We start from the raw sequence: 21,762 nt of genomic DNA on the forward strand, positions 1-21,762 counted from the left end.
CACAGTAACTTGCTGGAGCGCGGGCACTAATTTAGCGCGGGCACTTACTTTGTGAGCGCGCTCAAGCCAGTTACTGTGTGGTGAGGTGAGGCACAGATGAGCTCTGCCTCACCTCAGAATGCGTCACCCCACAGAAACTGTCTGGAAAGCGGGCCCTAAGCGCATGCCTGCACCATCTCACTGTATGTCACCAATGTAATGTTTGTAGATCCCTTTATTACATTTATCCTCGCCATCCATAGTCTCTAAATAACTTATTTCACGTATATATGATATTTAGGCTCGCCGGTCTCATCATACAACGGCAATGAAAAAAGCACCAGGGGAGGCAGCCATAACCTCTGCCGCACTGAAGGGGGCGCACGTGAGCCCACAGGTCCTTGTTGCTACTGTTATTCTACGCAGAGACGGTAACAACAAACTAGACTTTTGAAACTCGAGGAAGATAAGGAGGACTTTTACAAAAAAGTAATAGAGATTGTTGTCCAGAAGGATAGCATGGACTTCATCTTCAAGTCAAGGTAAGACCACATTGGTAATGAAAATTGGTTCTTACTAAGAAAGAACAATCCAATATTTAGATTTGGGGTATCCTTTTGTTGAACGGTCTGTTGAAAATGAATCGAAACATCAGACCAAAAAAGCTTTTGAAAATATCAGAATATTTCGATTAAGGTCAGAATATAATATTTGTAAATCTGACTCTGAAAGAGTCGGTGCCTCACCAGCCATGAACCTCACCGCACGTCACTGGTGTACACACACACACACACACACGTTCTCACTCCCATCCCATCACATATTGACGGACGGTCAGGGCCCCTCCCCGTCGCTATATTACGTACAGGGTACCCCTTGACCGTCAGGCTTCTACGGGCAGGGCGTCCCATAGACCTTCATAGACCACGTGATCAACAACAATGGCCGACCTTCGTGTTATTCTCGGTGGAAAATGCCTATTTTAAGGTTCATTTGGCCATTCAAATGCGTTTTGATGTCATTTTATGCGAGTAATGAGTTTTTATTTCTGATTATTTGTGCAGTACATGTACATGATGTTTAGTTTGCTAGTTATGACGAAGATTACTTCATGAATGTGTACACATTCATGGTTGCTAACGTTTTTTTTGGTGGAAATGTGTTTTTTCACAGCAAAGTCACCCTCTGTACTTGGACTTATTGGGAGAATCTAAAGGCAAGAACATCCCAAATATTCATTTAGGTCTTTATTTTAGACCTTTAGTGTTGCCGTCTGTGAGGAAAATAAATGGGGCTCAGAGCCTCGTATTTTTAAAATCTTTTTTTCCTTCTAATTTGTTATTCTTTTCAAAATAGCACACTGTTATTTACTCACCAATAACACACAATTATCCTTGCTTTTATTTATTGGTTTAATTCCATAATCTCTGGCTTTTTTGGCGTTCGTCAGGAACTGACACACACACACACACACACACACACACACACACACACACACACACACACACACACACACACACACACACACACACACACACACACACACACACACACACACACACAGCCTTTAAATAGTGGGGCCCTGAGCTGTCACATAATGTCAGTCAGAGTTCAGTTTCAAACCTCTATAAAGGTATTCTGATTCTGATTCTCGTGGTGATGAATAAAGTAAAAGGAGTGTATTTCTATCTCCGTGTCAAGTCTCTTCCACTCTCTGTCAGCATGCACTCTCACAGGTCTTTGAAACATGTGAAACCCTGCTGCTGTCTGCCACTCCGGCCTGCTGTTTGTCACAAATGTTTCATACAGAGTTGTGTAACCTGAAGCCTTTCAGGCAGCTGAGATAGGAGAAATCATTTCTGTAGGAAAAGACAGCACAAAGTAAGCCATCGTTATATATCATTTGATATTGTACAATATACTGCACTATTAAATCATTTGGTGCAGTTTTGTTGAATAGATCTTAATCATGTTTCCATTGCTTTGTCAAATCACCTTATTCAACACTGCCATTTGTTTATATCCACTATCTTTTTCTTCTTTTCACGTAATGTTTTTCTATAAGGAAATGCTATAAACAGATACAGCTGATTTTTTTAGGATAACTTCTAGAAGTTGTAATAACATTTGCGGGGGTTGAAGTTTGCATTTTGGGTTCATAGCTTTAGTTTGTATTGTATGACACACCAGTCGTTTCAGGTATACGGGCTAGTTTAGCTTTGACGCTATTATGATGATATATATTTTTTGATCCTGGGTGCATTTTTCTTATGGTTGGTTAAGCTTTCAAATTCTTTCATTTTAAAGGCTGTGAGTAGATGAGATAACATCTAAATAGTCTTTGCAAAGATGAGGCATAGAGTACAACAACAAAAAACGACTGCTACCATAATTGCATCATGGGAAATGTAGTATAATTCTCAGTTTTTGAACTTTGTAAAGTCACTTTAAGGTCACATCAATGCACACATGATTAACTTTGTAATCCAAAACTTTGACAGACACAAACGAGGAGATACATATTTATATATATACCTCACACAATCATAATACTCTAATAAAGACCCTCAACCAATGCCCAGATCCCACCACTCCCTCACTGGCATTTAAATAAGCCAACACCCTTTCAGACCCAGCATGCGGGCCGATCATATTACACCCCGTTATTAATAGCCCCCCACTCCCCTTTCTCATTGTAAACTAATAGCTGACATGATCTCACACTGTCTGCGTCTCCGTGCTCACATCAATCTTTCTCTCCCACCCCGGGTTTCTATCTCTCTTTTCTCCGCTCAGATCAGGTCTACCAAAATATGCTCCACATGCACAACCTGACGTGTGCAGAATCATGACATACATGACATGTGTCTCATCTGTTTCACATGACACGGGGTTTGACGTCTTTCTTCAATCTAACACAGAATTAATCTTGACTGTTTGAATCAATGAGGCCAGAAATGAGTGCATCTGAAATATAATATATATCTTTACCGGTTCATATCATTCAGGAAAATTCTCAAGTACATTTCCAAAAGTTGCTAAAAAAATATTACAAAGTAAATTTGAACTGTGCCTGTGGCTATGTATGCGTATACTATTATGTACACTTATTTGTATTTACTTGTGTTTGGCCTTAGGATGGCGATAATTGGATGACCATTTTAGTTTTCACTTCATTTCACTGTAAATTGCATGAAATTATGAGCTATTTTGTTGTATGTATGTTTTGAGTGTGTGAGGACCCCAGGAAGAATAGCCAATGCTCATGCTAGTGCTAATGGGGATCCTAATAAAGACATAGACATATAATAATGTAGTGACAGCATTGTGCCACTGGTTTTTATGATGATTTAAACACTGTTTATTATTGGCAGGCCAACAGCCAAGTACAGCCCACTCGACATTAATTTATTTTCCAAAAAATGATTGCAATTGTACCAAAATGCCTGACTTTCTTTTAACTACAAATTATTTATTTTTGATGAGGTGCATTGCATCGGGCGCATTTTACAAGCATTTAAGGGCAATCTTGTTGTAACTATTGGATTTATTTATAATTATGTGTTACAGAGTCAAAATAGAATCATGGTACATTAAAGTAGACAGATGTTTATAAAAACACAATAATTACAAAAAGTAAAATTTTAGACGTGCTATGTTTTGGGGCGGGTCCTGATTTGTTGTCGTCTGTCTTTGGTTTGTTTAAAACCAAGTTGATTAAATACTATCAGGGTTTTAGCTTAGCTCTAACCATGTATATATTTTGGCTTAAGAAGACCTTGCTAAAACTGATAAACAACGCTTAACATAATAAAACACATGGAAAATAAGCTGTTAAAGCTATTCAATTACACTGGGCCTTAAACAAGACACACATCCTGCCTCTATTTTCTTTAGCTGCACAAACAAGTGTTTTCATGACTGTCTCCATGTCTCTCCGTCCATCTGTGCCCACAGAGCACATCTACCCTCTGACCCTCTGCCTGGACGCCATCTTGTCCCCGGTGCTCTCGCCGAGGCCTTATTTTTAGCGAGAGCCATGCTCCTAATGCAAATCTTAATATGGGAATGGCATCTTGGAGCTCTTCTTTCCTCAAGCTCCCGTCGTACATCCATCGATACCTTCAGTCCTCCAAGACACTGAGCTGGTATCTGTAGCTCTCCAAACACCCGACACAACCGCCGCCCCTTTTCAGAGCCACCGCTTCAAAACAGGTGGCCGTGTGACCTAAGCTCGCTCCTCCCTTGGTACCACCCATGCTATTTTCCCGACTACTGCTTAGTAGTCACCCCGTTACCCCCCCGCCCCCCCCCCACCGCTCTGACTGTCTGTCCTACTTTTTTTGGCAGCCCTTCATGCTTGTGTGCTCTTGCACGAGTGGTGATCAGGGTCTCGCCTACTCGCATAACAATTTGTGTGCCCCGAAAAAGAGCCCCTCCCCACTTCTTAGGCCAGAGGCGTCAGCAAAACCACGTGAAGCTCTTTTTTAAAGGGGGGGTCTCACTGTCGGACCCGCTCTTCTCTCGCCGGTGGGGAAAGGAAGCGGACATTGTTCCTAACTCTCCCTGTTTGACACCAACTTACCTTAGGGACAACGTTAAACCTCTAAAGTTGACTTTTCCCCGTCTACTTAAGGCTCTGAGAAGAGGCGTTTTTCGCGATAGCCATGAAGTGGGGCTGGGTGTTTTTGGGGGTCTTCCTATCTTTGGGGACCCTGTCCTGGGGGGAGAAGGGCTTGGAGATCCCCGAGTACGATGGAAAAGACCGTGTCCACGACCTCAGCGTCAGAAACTACAAGTCCGTCATGAAGAAATACGATGTGATGGTGATCTACTACCACAAAAACGTGGATGGGAACCGCCTTGCCATGAAGCAGTTCCAGATTGAGGAGCTGGCTCTGGAGGTGGGTCTCCGCCAAAGCATGACAGTGGATGGATTTGTGGCCCAGGTGGGGGAAGGGTCACAGTATGGAAGATAGGAAGGAAGGGAAGGGTTTCACATGGAGAATTTGGCTCCAGTCAGGGAATCCTTTGGCACTTCTGATAGGTGGGTTCACAGCTGTTGACAGGTGAGAAGAAATACAAACATAACAAGTGGAAGGAGGTAGATTGGAGAAGGTGGGAACTGGAGACACAGGATGGGCGAATTGACTGGTGATGGCCAATAAAATGGCCGAGCTCAGAGTCTTCCGCATAGTTTTATCAAAACCTCAAGACAAACCTGTTAAATAATGTTGCTTACAGCATTTAAGTCTATCTATTGTGCAAGTTGTTCATCTCCAAGCCAATCACTGCCAACCAAAGTCTCTAAGCATGACTGTATTTCTGGGATAGGTTACCTACTTTACATTGGTTAAAAATATACATCCATATTTACTGTAAATGGGAATCATCAACGTTTGCTGTATGGGTACAATTGGATCAAGGCGTGTCACTTCTGGATGACCTTCAATCAACAAACTATTGTTTAATAAAATATATAATCCCACATTTGTCACATCACTAATCATACCTTGTAACACCTTTAAAATGAGCAAAAGGCCAGAGCAGTCTTCAATATGTTGTACTTCTTTAGTAGTTGTTTGTAGATTATATTTGCCGATATTGTGGGTCGTATTAAAGCAAGTTAATTAGAGACTGTATTATAAGGGGGTTGTGACCAGTTTCTCTGTCACACTTGGGCAAGTTAATGGCAAGTGTTTTTACTTTGAAGTTGCTCAAGTGGTAATCTAAAGAGTTTGCACGTCCTGAGAACTCTAATTAGATAAATAAATCGGACTCATTACCCTCGATGCACCTGGGCCGCACTGTCAGCCACTGTATTCACCACAGCAATCCTGTGCCTGTCAGAGCAGCAGTGTCTTCTTTCAGAGGCGCAGTGTACCTTACACTAGCCCACATAAGTCACCTCTGTAAATAGCCCAGGACAGCTCTGCATGCTTAGCAAGATGCTAAAAGCCCTCCTGGGATGGACACAGAGTTTAAGGCCATTTATCACCTCAACTACTGCTGCCATTGCCCCGTCAGCTCTCTCAGGCAACACGCCCTCTTCAGTCCGGTATTACGACACACTCATTTGGGTGCAGGCTAGTGTCCTAAACCATCATTTACACACACAGGTCATTGGATCTGATCAATTTCCTGTCTGTGCAGCCAAGTTGGGTGTCTTGGCTTGAGAAAGAGATGCATACTAGAGTAGGTCCCTGATGGACGGTTACTGACTTCCTGACAGTTTTGAGCACACACAGCCAATCAGGAAATATTGCAAGAGGTGCTAAGAGGGCACGCTCAAAATAGCTGGTCATTAACACAGATGAATCAGGAAGTATGGATTATTAAAGTGCAGCACTCTCGGAATTAAATCATATCTGCTTTTGTTTGGAGCGTGGCCCTTACATGTATGACGTCTTTCTACTTTAAAACCCCATACTGAGTATATGTCTTGCTAAAGAGGACGACTTGAAGTTATTCTGCCTGTGGCTATTTCCTTGGGTTATAACTCATACTGCCAGACACACAGTAAAGTAAATGGTCTGTCCGCAGCTTCCTCTTTGATATTATTAGAGAGGATAAATCGTTGAGGCAGGCGCTGCAACAAGTAGACGGTTTCATTTCCCTGCACTTTCCAGTAGTGCAATATTTTATAGGAGACGGCACAAAGGATTACAATGTTTTAAATCCTTCAGATAAGAAAACTCACACACGATGTATAAAAGCATTGAGTAAATGTGTGTAACTGGCAGAGATGTCTAGCTCCATTACAGGAAGACAAAACTGTTTAGCTCACAAAAACATCACACACTTACTTAGACAGATTTAAACTGCTGTCAAGCTTGACTTCATGGAAATATGATGCCTGCAGAAACATGCTCAGTTTATGATACTACTGTGTGAATGATTAGTGTGTATTTGTGGTTCTAGCAATAACAGAGTTAAAATGAAGACAGGACAGAAGTAGACAGCCAAAACAGGTAGAAAAATGTCAAACTCAAAATGCTTGTGTGTTGAAAAGAGACACCCTGTCACGACCAAAATATGTCACCTTTGACCCCAGCTGGTAAATATCTTAGTCTGTGAAAAACAATCTAGTGTAGCCTCATAGCTGCGATAGGCTAACGCAAGGTCAACTTTAGACTCCCTTGAAAGGTGTGGCAATATATTTTAATACAAATAAACCACTGATGGTGAGAAACTTGAATGAATTGGCCACTTTGCGTACACTTTTTACAGAAGACATTGCCAAAGCAGGAAAACACAGGTTAAATGATGATGGCTGTATTCCATTCTTTCACACAGTGACGTCACGAGCTACCCACAATGCAACACGCGCCATATAAATATATATAAATGCGCCATTTTCCTGGAGGTGCTAATATCCTGGAGGTGCTAATATAAACAGCTAGGTAACGTAGCCAGGCAGAGCGCACTAGGTTTTTTTTCTGAATTAACGACCGAAGAAATCGCTGCATGTCTTCGGATTACATCTCTGGACTTGAGGGGTGTGCTCTAGGTCGTTACCAGCGTAAACTAGAGCTGTGTGGGTTGTTACAGACTGCCTGCAGATATATGGAAAAACGACAGTTGCCTTCGTCGATTTTGGCTGCATCTACGTCTAATTTCTGGAAACACCAGGTGAATACCCCACTTGTCACAATAATATTATCATGCCAATGCATATATGTGGTATTTTAGAGTTGACTAGATATTGATTAAGGCAATAGACTATGATATTCAGTACAGGAAGCTTAGCAACACCTAGACGGTGTACGGCTGCTTGCACCTCGCGTAAAACCGCACAGACCGGAAGTACGGTGTCGCGCTCGGCCCAATACCCGTATGTGTGTGTGAAAGAATTTATGTGAGCCTGTTTAATGGCATGGTTTGTGAATGCTAATTTCATAACATGGCTTACTCAGACACTAAATGGTATGGAGCCATCGTTAATGAGATATTAACACCTGTGCTTTTTCTGATTTGACAGGCCGAAACTTCTATTTTGAATAAACAACCGCCTTCTTTTGTGTAGCTTCACCAAAATGGACCAATAGCTACAAATGGCGTAAATGTACTGAAGTCTGTGGACACTACAGCCAGTGCAATACTTATTATATAGCCACAACAAATAGCCTTATTATAGAGTAAACAAAAGCCTATAGTCTGAACTCCACATTAGATACAGCCACAAACACATATTACAGGATGAAACTTTGCAGAGTTTCTGTAAACAAAGCATACACACACTACAATTTACAGTTATTTAAGGAGTGTGTAGTTGTACTCACCTATATGAACGCAATTCTAGTTAACAGCAAATCCTCCAAAATAAGCCTCTCTGTCCCAGTATAACCAGTCCTCGGCTCGTAGTCTTTAGCAGCATTGTTAACCTCTCAGTGTTGTAAAACAGTGGAAAAGTCTCAATAAATATAGAAGTTCCTCAAGGTAGAAAGCACCTGGAACATCCCCTATTAGCATATTAGCAATTAGCATATCCAGCGTACACCTTGTCAGTGACGTAACAAAGTGGGTGCGTTTGTTTTGGGTCACTTAGCGTGATTGACGGGTGGTGCAATTAACCAGTTGTTTCTTTAGGGGCAGTGGTGGGAGAAGTACTCAGATCTTGTACTTAAGTAAAAGTAAAAGTACCAGAGTGTAGGAATACATAAGTCCTTCATTCAAAAATGTTACTCAAGTAAAAGTACTAAAGTATCATCATCAAAATATACTTAAATTACCAAAAGTTACACATTTTCCAGTATGAAGTAAGAATAAAGTAGCATAACAGAGAAATACTCAAGTGAAGTACTTTAAAATGAAGTATACTTGAGTAAATGTACTTAGTTACATTCCACCATTGATTTTAAATAAATCTTACACAGTTCAAATGACTTTTTCATAATATTAGCTCAGCTGGGCAAGAAGATATGAAGTTTTAAAGAACTTAGAAGGAAGTTAGAATAGAGGTTCTGTGTTTGGCGTTAATATCTCAGAGAGTAATTATAAATAAGGTGTCAAATATTCAGTCTGTGCATAATCCAAATCTTATAAAGTCATCCAAAGAAATTATAAAAAATTAACAGGCACGCTGCAAAATTAAAAACCATGCGCCAGAAGGCTGTGAATAAAAGAACGAGCGCTAAAAGCTAAACGCATTACTATTATTACATTTGCAATATAAGGAATGTCTATCCTCGTATAATTGTGTGAATGCTGGTACTTAATATGTTTGTGACCCGTCTGCTGGCTGTATATTTATATTAGTTTTCTGTCTCTCAGTTTAAACTCTGACCTTTGACATACAGCATACTGTAAATGCCCGTACTCATCAATCACTGCACTCCTCACGGCTCAGATTGCAGGGATCTTTTACCTGTCATCCTCTCTACCAACACACACACACACACACACACACATTTTTTCACCCATTTTTCTCCTCGGGTGGTAAACATTATGTTAATAGCTGAGTAAGGTGACACAGGTGCTCACAATGCAAGTCAACACGCAGTCCCATAATGTGCAGGGGATCTTTTAGAAGGGGGCTTTGTCTTTTCTAATATGTACAGAGAGATCTGGGGAAAGGTCAGACTGTTGCTATGGAAACCGTTATCCAAATTGACTGTGTCTTTTTCTGCGACACAATATGTTTCATGTTCACATTTTTAATGGTGCTGGATGGCATAGATAGAAAGAGGGAGGTAATGTTTAATGTTCCTAGTGAGTCACTTTAATGTCTCTATGCTATGGCCACTGTTTGATTGTCTTCCAACAAAATACAAGCCGAAGATGTGTTTAATTTAATCAAATGTAAAGTCAAGTTCTACAACAATTTCGTTTTTCAAAATAAGATGTAGATCTGTGAAAAAAGAACGTTCAGCTTATAGTTCAAGTTATGTATCTGAAAAGACTGAACAAGTTAAGGTTTGTTCAAAAGTCATTTAATTCTTTATTAAAACTTGAATGTCCTGACAGGAGTGGGATTCACTAGCAATTTGTTGTTACATTACTTATTTCAAGATTGTAGAAATCGTATAATGATGAGTTTCCGCCAATAATGTGTCTTCTTATATTAAGCGGAGGCCATCTAAGTGTTTTTTTCAATGTGCAGCGATGAGTAGTAAAGCAACATCCAAAAAAACAACATACATAAATTACTGTATTATGTATTGACGGGTAGTGAATTCGTTATGGACGCATTTTGTCCGTTTCATCATGTCGTTAGCAACATAGCAATGGAAAACTCCACCGTGCTATTTCAAGGCTAACTGCTGCTACTGTAAACAGAGCAGAAAATCTGCCAGCTTTGCAATTTTTAGCCGACGCAAAGTGTGAATAAGGGTCAATAATAACTCAAACGTCCTCCAAAGCAAGTCCATCCAACGCAGTGACCTCACAGAAAGCCAGATAGCTTTCATTGACTCTGATTTTAAGCATTGACAGAGCACAGATGGGATCTCATTACCACGAGTTATCTTGGCCCTTTCTACATCCTGACCTCCCAGATTATGTACTTTAAGTTCAAGCCACTTTTGTTTCCTCCAGGATAAACTGTGAGGCTGTCCGACATTGCAAAGTGCTCCTTTTACTCCTCAGCCCCACACTCGCAGTTTCACTCTTCTCCATCCACAGTTGTCGACTCTTCACATCTCATTCCCTCAAGTAGCACCGCTATCACGTAGTGTGAGAGCAACATCACATCTTGATAGATCTCCTCTTACCCTCCCACATCTCCACAATTAACAGTGTGAAAGAGGCGCTAATATAAGAACTAATTTGTCACATGTGATGGCATTTAATGTGACAGGGGCTATGTTTGGATTAAGTGTCATCGGTCCGCACATGCCACCTGTTTCTCTTGGCAGATTGAGGTATTGATTTGAGGGTCTCAGCTGCCTGATGCACACACAATATGGATCAGTGTTAAATGCTTTTTGTGATAGTGCTAAGCTATCCAACATATTATCTCTTTCTTTTTGCAAATATACACCTCTATGACTCTGCATCTTTGTCGTAAATAATGTATCTCGCCTGAGGATACACACAGTAGAATTTGACGCGAGGATATTTTCAAAGAATTGAGGAAGCTCTCAAGTTCATGAAACTCTACCAGACATGAAGTCATCTCTCTGGATCTTTCTGATGAAGAAAGATGCATGAATTGAGATGCTTTGTAAGAAGGGTTGTGATTTTATTATAAGCATCCTCAACAGAATACATACGCACTTTAGTGACCATCAAGCTTAAATGTTGCTATCTATTTATTTTATTTTATTGATTTTATTGATTTTATTTTATTGATTTTATTTTATTTATTTTATTTATTTTATTTATTTTATTTATTTTATTTATTTTATTTATTTTATTTATTTTATTTATTTTATTTATTTTATTTATTTTATTTATTTTATTTATTTTATTTATTTTATTTATTTTATTTATTTTATTTCATTTATTTATTTTATTTATTTTATTTCATTTATTTATTTTGTGATATAGGAGTTACAAGACAAGAGCATACACGTACAGATATACACAGAAGACAATAAGGAGCATTTACAAGTGTGTGTGTACCTGTGTGTGCGTTTTGGGGATTAGACAAAAAGAGAGTCATAAATGACACAATTATAATTAAAATAATATGAGTAACAATATAATAGTCAGTTATCCTGGGGTGGGAGGGGGCATGTCAATAGTAGCATGACCTTGATGCTAAAGATGTCAACATTCCTATACAAGTTGATACGAACCATGTCTAGATTAGGGGCATTGGATAAATAAATGATAACACTTTGGTGATTGCAATATGTAATTTAAATAACATTTTCCGATTAGCTGAAGCTGTCAGCAGCTCCCAACAGTAAACAGGCCAAAATAGTTCCTGTTGTGCATGCAAGAAAGCCTGCATGCCCTTTCTGTCGTGCTAAATTTACCCCACCGCCTCCCCACCCACCCCGATGTGGACTGACTGTCTTCATATTGAAATCCAATGTGCGCTATCCAAAAATACCAGGTGACAGTTACAGCCCGTCCACACTACAGCTTCGACAGCTTCAAAAACGGTTCCAACGCGTCTGCCCATTCACTTTGAATGGGGTGACGTCACTTTTCGCCCAACTGCATTGTGGGAAGCAGAGCGGAGCTTTCCTGGCGTTTCAGGCTGCAAAAGTTGAGCAATGTTCAACTTTTGAAGCTTCTGAAGCTTTCGGTGGAAGCGTCAGCCAATCAAATCATATGCCAGTAGAAGCTCTAGCCCAGGGGTGGCCAACCAGTCAGAGGTTAAGAGCCACATTTTTTCTATGTTACTGCAAAGAGCCACATCAAACACACAGTCACTGATACCGCTTGTTTCAGTTTTTTGTTTTCTGGAGACAAGATTTCAACCACGTCACTGATGCATTTTTGTGGCATTGGGATATATTTTTTTTAAATCCTCTGGAGCAGAGAGAGGAGCTGTGGATTATTGTTATTGATTAATGCATCAGTGTTTCTTAGGGTCAAAAACACTAAACTCACAACTTAAAATGAAAGCGTTTAGTTTATTTAATAAAAGAGCACATGTTCAATGTGAAAAGTGACAGTAGTTATAGATTATTTGCAATTTGGTGCTATATATATATATTTTTTTAAAAAGTATATATATATATTTTTTAAACACCTTGAATTTCAGGGGGGCGCGGGGCTCCGTTGGCGGGGCTCCGTTGGCGGGCTCCGTTGGCGGGGCTCCGTTGGCGGGGCGCAGCGCCCCTCCAAGACAATGGCAGGGGAAACACTGGATAATGTTTAATCAACGATAGGTTTCCCCCCCCTCAAAGGTGATTGGTTCACTGCATCGCAGGTATTATTGTGATTGGCTCTTGGGCCACATCAAAATTATACGCGCTGTCATCCTCTCACACTGACACCACACATACACAACATACATAACACGGGACGAAAGTAACGGAGCGATTTTATCCGAGCCCAAACAACTTTGACCGGCCAAATTACGTCAGAATGATCAGCATTCAATACTTAACAGACCTACTAAATATCAGGTTTAACTGTCAGGAGTAGCTAGTGTTGTCACGATACCAACATTTTGGTTTTGATACCAAGTCAAGAATTGCGATTCCGATTATTTTTCGATATTTTCTTAAAAAAAGGGAAACGGTCTTAAATGTAATTATTGTGCTTTATTTCACACCAGAACCATAACCATAACACAAACGTTTAAACAATGAGAACAATAAATAAAATAAATGACAAGAATTCGTATTAAATAAAATTAATAAATGTCTCACAGACCGGCCTCGTGGTGTCCGTAGGCTTGCCCTCACTGTCAGAGATATAGCTCAAATACTTCCAAATTTCGCTTCTGACGTCTTTTTTGTCAACAAGCCGAGGCGCAGCGGCAGTTGCACTCCCACTGGCAGCCATGCTTCTCGTTTTCTCACATGCTCTGGCAGCTAGCGCGTGCATGAGAGAGGGGAGGGACTTAGAGCGTGCTTGAGAGGGGAGGGACTTAGAACGTGCTTGAGAGGGGCGGGACAGCAGGCACGGCTGCAGTGCAGGGAGTGGAAGCAGAGCGCTGAACACACACGGCTCTTATTAAAACGGCGCTTTCTCACCGGAGTACTTTTCCCCGTCATTCTTAAAGTACCGATACTAATGAAACGGAGGAATCGTAACGTTTTTAACGGCAGGGTATCGCGGTACCTTTCAAGTATCGGTACACCGTGCAACACTAGTAAGGAGTCAGTGTCTCTCCCCAAAACTCACACATATAAAATTCGATATGAACTGAAGAGCCGCATGAAACAAGGCAAAGAGCCGCATGCGGCTCGAGAGCCGCGGGTTGGCCACCCCTGCTCTAGCCAATCAAACCGCTGCTTGTGTGTCGGGGGCGGGAGATTCATGTGATTGGTTGTTGGTCGAGCTTCAGACATGCCCAGCTCCAAGCTTTTTTTGAAGCTGTAGTGTGGACGGGCCGTTACAGTATCTGTACTTTCTTGCTGTAATCATTTATAAATGGCCGTCTTAAGCTTGCTTTCTCCCTCAACATTATTTTAGTGTTCCTTTTTCCCCCTTAAATGTCATTTTCTGCTTCTTCTCTCCTTCTTTAACCAGTATCAATTATTCATGGGAGAAAAATGTCAAGGAAAGGCAGGGGATCAAGGTGCATTATGAAACATTTAAATGGGAAGGTTTTGGACGTTGCAACCCTGACCTTACGACTTTAAACCACCAAGTGATGGCCCTAATTAGATATAGCACAGTGTATACGTGCTTAATTAAAGGGACCCTATAATGCTATTATGCTATCCTATAATGCTAATTGTCAGGTTCATATTTGTATTTGGTGTCTCGACTGTGACGTGTCTCCATGCCTTAATTTTCAAAAAGCTCTTTATTTTTCTCATACTGCCTGTGCTGCAGCACCTCTTTTCACCCTCTGTCTGAAACCAGAGCGCAGTCTGCTCTGATTGGTTAGCTGGTCGGCTCTGTTGTGATTAGTCAACCTCTTATAGATTTCCCGCCCCCTAGTCTATCACGTACAATGTGTTGGAGCGATAGCCAATAGAAGCGCAAGTGTTACGTGGTGATGTCACTATGTTCTTGAAGTATACAAAGGAGTCCAATGGGGCTTAAAGACACAGGCATAAATAATAATAATAATAGCAGGCCATTTATAGAACATGCATACAAACCTATATCACAGAGCTACAATTGACCTTTTTTGTTTATCGTATTTAACGTAGGCCTATATACTTGAGGAGAACACGTCTAATAACATTACATATCTCAATGACTTTGTTCCGCGTCCCCGATCAAATCATAATGACTTAAATCAAATAAACAGGACTGTTTGTCTTTTCGAAAATTGTGGTTTATTTAACACCTGCTGACTTTTTAGTGACTCACAAAAACAAGCTTGAGAAACGCAGGAGTTAATTAGCTGAGATCGTTAAGGGACGTGTTTGTAATATGTCTTGCTGCTGTCAAAGTGAGTCATTCACAGATGGTCCCGGACACGTCTGCCCTCACAGTGTGTTGTAGTGAGTCAGTGTGTGTGCCTGTGACACTTCAAAAAGCTTTCCATCACATTGCCTGAAAGTCCGTTTAAAAAAGTGAGATTCTCAAAGTCTAAACATACAGACAGGATTTAATTAAAAACCTTTAGGAAACACACGCTCTTATTTCTGTGCAAAATCCTTGATGGCCTCCTTTAAAGCGAGTCGGAGCGACACCGTTGTGTGTGAATCTTTCATGACCGCCCGGGCGCAGTGTTATGTAACCGCCTGGTGTTGAACGTCATGATGTGTTGCAGCAGACATTATTAATTCACCTTCTGGCTGAAGGGAAAGCTGGCTGAACTTCTAATGTTGCACAGACCCCAGGAAACCAGGAGGAAATCGTGATTGCTTTGAAAACCATTTGAATCATTCTTCATTTTACAGAATCAGGAATTATTTAGGGGTACATGTCAGAGAAAATTGTTGAGATGGTTTTCTAAAATGATTTTTTTTTTACTTTGATTTAAAACAAATAAAGCAACCATTGTCTTCTTTGCTTTAAAAAAAAAATACCTCAACATAAAGTCATTGTAAATGGGCTTAACCTTGCAACATACAGTACATTGTCATCAGTTTTGTAAGGGAATATTTCTGTCTTACTCCTAAGTGTCAAATAATAATTCTTCCTTGCTCCTAAGATATTTAACCCATTCTGTGTGTTGACATTTACGACCATCCCTGCTTCTAATCTCCCGTAAGGAATGTGTTAATGCAGTCGTATGTTGATACTAGGTTTTATGGCCTGACCTGGTGGGCACAGGGGGGGTTTTACGACTGTGAGAACGCTGGCTTTCTAAGCTCCACAGATGTGAGAGACATCTCCTGTGTCTGCAGATGTTTACGCCCATCCCCAATATGTGGATTTAACTCTCTGTAAACTAGTTAAAAGGTCTACCAAGATGCGAGGCTGGGCAGAATTGACATGACAACCCACCCGTGCAGTCAGAACCTTTTGCTGCTGTGACTTGTGATATGAATTCTCCGGCCGTTGACTTGTAATACACTATCATTATTTGACATCAAAGCTCCAACTCTCCTCGTGTCTCTCTGAGTCCTGACTCTCCATTGCTGCAGAAGTTTCCCTTACAAGTTTACCTGCATGCATGGCTTATGTATAACCATGCACACTGTAAATTGAATATTTACTACACGAATATAGATGCACTCTCCTTCACAGCTCTGAATATTTATGCTTTTGGTCGCAAACATTAATGACAACAATGCTAACTGCAAAGCTAGCTGTTTCTGCAGCTGGTATGGAAGCATTTACGACATGTATGTGTGTGTGTGTGTACTGTATGTGTCCCTGGGGTCTCACTGAGTGACTTACAGCATACAAATGTGTGACTCACAGACTGCTCTGTTGTTCAAACACACAAGGCCTACAACGAGCAAACTGAAGGACTCTGATTTAGACCGATGAAGCAGCACTGCATGTTCGTTATGTTAATGTTATCAGCTTTCTTCAAAGTCCAATGACTGGCTTTGTTAGGGTAAATAACAGTGCTAGGTGGAAGTATATATACATTTGGCTTGTATGTCAAGTATTGGTACTCTTCTGGTATTTGGTGTACCATGGGAAAACAAATTCTACTTTTTGGACATGCTCTACTTGAATGACAGAAAATCAATCAATTCCTGTTTTCCCTTTACATGAACATTAGTCTATGGTTTATAACAGACATAGTTATACGTCCGATTTGTATCCTTTCCCCTATCATTTGTCTATGTTTAAAGGGGAAATACTAACTTGGATAGCATGTATTCCTTTGTACACCTGTGTTTGGACTATTAGGGGTACGCTAAGGGTTAGAGTCTCCTTTTTAGAGAACTTATTCCTTTTTACAATTGTTTCTCTCCTCTTTGGAGAATTTGTGCATTTTTAACCGTATTTTTGTGAGAATTCGTAAATGTTTACACATGCAAATGTGAAACAGAGCATTGAGGCACTTATCATCACTGGATCTAGTGTAGTTTGAATTTCACCTAATTTCTTTGTTTCTTTGAACTTAATCATCCATCAAATAAATGCGTGTAAAGGTGAAATTACTTCTGAAGCTGACTACACTGTTTTCTGTCCAACCTGTGCTGAGATCAGTGAACAGTAGCAATGATAGATACCACTCAAGTCCATTTTTACCAAATAACCAACATGCTCTAGGCCAACTTTCATCGACCACTGTTGAGTAAGCATGTCAGTGGCTACGTTTCAAGAAATGTGACGCCTCTACTTCACTGCGACCCCTCCACCCTCTTCTACCTCATCATTGGGTGCTGCCGCCAAGTCCAGCAGTGACCCCCGGGGCACGTTTTGGACAACTCACCATGGCACCCTGCCCTCATGTTGGGTCAACCTACAAGCTGACACTGACTGGGCATTGGGAGACAGAGCCAAGCAATGACATCTCCCTTGGCGCACAAATCGTAGACTTCTGGACCGCATCGGGATGATAGCGAGGGAACAGACGAGGAAGGGTGTCCAGAAAGGAGAGATGTTTGAGGGGAAGGACACAACGAAGATGAAGTGTTAAGTCGCGTTTCAAGTGTCTTCTTTCATTCATCAGCTGAGTCTGCCTTCCCCTCCTTTCCTTTCCACTCCCATTTCTATATGTAACGGATCTTCTTTTCCTTTCTTACACGCCCTTAAATAGCTGTAGCACTCCCTGCTTCGCCTCCACCCCACTGCAAGCACAGAGAACTTCACCTCTTTTAAAAATACCCCAGTGTCACTTATATGGCCATACACTGTGGTAACAGGGAGGGGGACAGATCTGAACATTCAATCTGGAATTATAATTTTTTTTGCAGTATTGTTGGCACTGTGTGGTCAATTCTTAAAGATCAACTTTGTAGCAGTCCAATGTTTTATTTTCAGGTTTCTGTTAGAAAATATTTGAATTGTTTTTGGATTTAGTGTAACATACTGCAGCAGAACATGCAAAAAGTTATTGAATTTGTGTCTATTGTGTTTCTCTATAACCTGACACACTTCTGCTTCCAGGCAGTGATTGAAAAGAATGAAAGAAATTCATATTGTTCACGCTACACTCAAAATAATTAAATAATCGTTTGGTATCTTGTGTCAAGCCCTATTCACACTCGGCTAGCATTACCACAGGACCTCTGATACTGTCATACAGCAAAAAGAAAGTCATATTATAGACTAAATCCCATCCTTGTAGATGATCTATTATTATGTATCATATAAGTATTCATTTGTAATCAAAACTTCTTTCTAAATATTAAAAGAGACAAGGATTATCTGAGAGAGTTTAAATGAACTCCCATCTCAACATGTACATATCTTTTTGCATAAAGATGCATTACCAATGTTGTGTGCTGATAAAACACGAGGTCCCCAGGTTATGATAATCCAGTAACACTTTACCTTAAATGTACCTATTCAGCATTTACAAGCAGTATAACCATATTTGATAAATGCTTAACAACCCAATGTGTAGTATAATAATTTGTTGGCAGATAGATATCAAGATGGTTTTGTTTTTTAAAGTCAGTACCATATGAACAGACAATACAACACGTAGATCGAGATAGACATAGACACTACTTAACAGTACTTATTAGGTGAAAATGTAAGTGATATGTGTGTTTCATGTTAATGCAAAAGCACTCATAAGTGGAGGCCGCTGTATGAAGGGATAATAATAGGAATGTATGATGAAACACAGTTGTAATAATGCAAGAAGTGGGGGGTTATTATTGTGAAGTAAACACTTACATGTCATTATTGAGTACATCTACATTAGAAAGTGTTATTAAATGTATTATATATATATGTGTGTACTGATTCTAAATGCTGAATAGGGGGACTTAAAGTAAGGTGTTCCTTATAGATGTGTGTGAATGGGCTTTTAATAACCTGAGTACATTTTCAGTGTTTAAGTTTGGACCTATTTTGTCTCCTGTGAAGGCCACTCCGATTGGTTGTAAACCTGGAGGCTGTGACTATTGTGCTCTGCCCTAAAGCGTTACCTCTTCTTGCAGTTGATCCCAGACATAGCAGCAAATGTTAAGGTCTGCCTCCTTGTGCCTGTGAAGCTGGGATGCGAAAAACACAGAATCTTCTGGCGCTGACAGTTCTCTTCCACTCCTTGACTGCAGTTTAGTTTTAAAACAGGGAATATTACAATAAGCAACTGAACTGCTTTCAACGTTCAAAGAGAAAGGGAAGATAGTTTCAAAAAATGCTCCGCTATCTAACTTTAACATCCTTCCTTCCATCCATCCATCCATCCATCTTGCAACCATAGAAGATCAATTCACCCAAATAACTAATTATTCTCTTTCTACTAGTGATGTCTTACAAAGCAGTTAGTTTTGGTTTTATGTCAGCCGTTAGTCAATTCCATTTTCATGTTCTGTTGCTCAAAGCATTGTTAAATTACATGTGAGAAACTCAATGGTCCCAATGAAAACAGCACACATGACACCACATTGACATCTATTGTAATGTGTTGGGACATCAGAGAAATGTATAAGATTACTATCATAAGTATATTATTATCCATCAGCTGTTACATGCCAATTAACTTGCTTTAGTGTTTCAAGGCAAGTAGGCCAATCTAGTCAACTAGATGAAAGAACATTTGGCCTAGAGTCGAATCATGATCTAATATGTCTGGACTCTGGCAACAAAGATAACATTGCACATAGATACAATACTATACATACAGCACAGGCTATACTTTGCTGGTGCTATTTTGCAAGGCGCTAAATAACGCTTTTGACTCATCATCCAAAGTGTAACCTCACATTTAAAAGGGCTATCATCTCCCCATAATCCGCAAGCATTAGAAACGGAAACCTGTAGAGTGTTGTTTTGGGTAGATCTTTGAGCAATACAGCCTATTTATAACTCTGTATAAGTGTATATTTACAGTACATATGCGCATGTATGCAGCGGCTTCACTTCGCCAAAGTGTGAGCTCCTCTCCTTTCCAACGCACCTGTTGCAGCGTCTCTTCCCTTCGACATAGTTGGCTCAAGTTCTGCCCCTCTTGTTCTTCTGGAAACCCCGCTGTCTGTGCTCCTCTCACGCCGGCTATCAGGGCTGTCAATTATTGGCTTCAGTTTCACTCCGATTTAGAAAGTGCAAGGCAGCAATCCGAAGCTTTTGCTTTTAAGGCTCTGAAATTAAGATGAAATGCCAAGGGGTTGCTCGTGTAAATGAAGCTAAAAAAGTGTTTTCAATGAAGTTCTGAGATTATAAAATGTCGACCAGGGATGCACCAGTCGCTGAGATCAGTCTGATAATGAATCGTTTGATATTAAAAACCACCTTTTTCTTTTCTATGTCTAGCTTGCAGCCCAAGTTCTTGGCGATTTTGATGATGAGGACATTGGATTCGGCCTGGTGGATGAAAAGAAGGGCACTGCTGTGGCTAAGAAGCTTGGTAAGCTTGCCAATCACTGACAGACACCTTGAAAACATTGCTTAGTTGTCAACAATACCCAAAAAGAAAATCTTTGACTAAGAACAAATCATCTCTTTCAATCATCACTTTTCTTAGGGTGTCTAATTGTGTGCAAATTATGAAGATTCTTTTTCACATCAATTATTGAAAAATAACAGTCTCCAGTCATATAATCAACATATAATCAGTATTCAGGGGATTAGTGTTGATTGAAGTCTGGGGAAAAAAAGTTATTTAAAGACATTGAAAGTGTAGCATATGTTTTTGATTTTCCATGATGCACAAGGGACCAATCAAAAGATGTTTGGATGAAAAGTACAATAGTAGGTGTACATGTCTTTTTAACATGGGGTTCTTGTCAAGGAGAGACTCTGAGGCATGAACTCAATTGCACGACACAGATATTGTTCTCAAAAAATAAAGACTTTACTGGAATTTAGCACAGTAATCAAAACAAGGAAAACAAATATACTCTTTCGAGGAAAACTAGCAAGTGATCAATGAGGTAGATCCGTGGGAAGTCCGTGAGGTAATCAGTAACGTGGGTCATAGTAAGACAACGAACTGACAATGAACAGGAGGAAGCTACCACAATATATACACAGGTAAAGGGGACACAGGTGGAAACAATCAGGGCGGGGAAACAATCAAGAACGCAGGAGACAGAAGGGGGCGGGGAGCGTGGAGGCCTGAAATGAGAGGGATGATTAATTAAGGGAATAAACATAAAGCACAGGGCAAAGGGACATGACCAAACTAACATAAAGAATACACTTTCACTATTAGTTTCCTAGACATGACAGTTCTGCAGTCATAACAGACGGTACATGAAGAAAGTCTGCCCTCAAGTGTTGAGCAAAGATGTCACAGCTTTGAAACAACAGCTGGGGGAAAACCTACAAGCATCACTTCTTTTGTGTTGGAGAAATTAGGCGTTTGACATTTGTCTTATTTTTTGCAAATCACCCGTAGCATATTTGAATATTCAAATGGGAAGCTTATTTACAATGCTTATAAAAGAGTTCCTTTGAAACGTTACAGCAACGGAATTGTATTAATAAACACTAACGCAATTTAATGCACAAATATTCTCTGTGTTTATAATGGCTTCTTCTTCTCCAGGTCTGGATGAGGTGGAGAGCATCTACATCTTTGCTGACAATGAGATCATCGAGTACGATGGAGAACTGGCGGCTGACACCCTGGTGGAGTTCCTCTATGATGTAAGTCTAAGTCGAATTCTTCTTCTTCTTCTTCTTCTTCTTCTTCTTCTTTCTTCTTCTTCTTTCTTCTTCTTCTTC

The 21,762-nt window shown here is 40.3% G+C and overlaps 1 protein-coding gene across 1 annotated transcript in view; it reads left to right on the plus strand.

The window, feature by feature from the left end:
• The first annotated feature begins 4,446 nt into the window (after positions 1–4,446).
• casq1b (calsequestrin 1b) overlaps positions 4,447–21,762 on the plus strand; it is a 23,752-nt gene continuing 6,436 nt past the window's right edge. The window contains exons 1-3 of the mRNA XM_034197603.1: positions 4,447–4,883; positions 20,347–20,440; positions 21,584–21,684. Of these exons, the coding sequence (XP_034053494.1) occupies positions 4,647–4,883; positions 20,347–20,440; positions 21,584–21,684 (432 nt within the window). The 5' untranslated portion in view covers positions 4,447–4,646. The remainder of the gene's footprint in view (positions 4,884–20,346; positions 20,441–21,583; positions 21,685–21,762) is intronic.

The sequence above is a fragment of the Gymnodraco acuticeps genome, unplaced genomic scaffold, assembly GCF_902827175.1.
Source record: "Gymnodraco acuticeps unplaced genomic scaffold, fGymAcu1.1, whole genome shotgun sequence".
NCBI lineage: Eukaryota > Metazoa > Chordata > Actinopteri > Perciformes > Bathydraconidae > Gymnodraco > Gymnodraco acuticeps.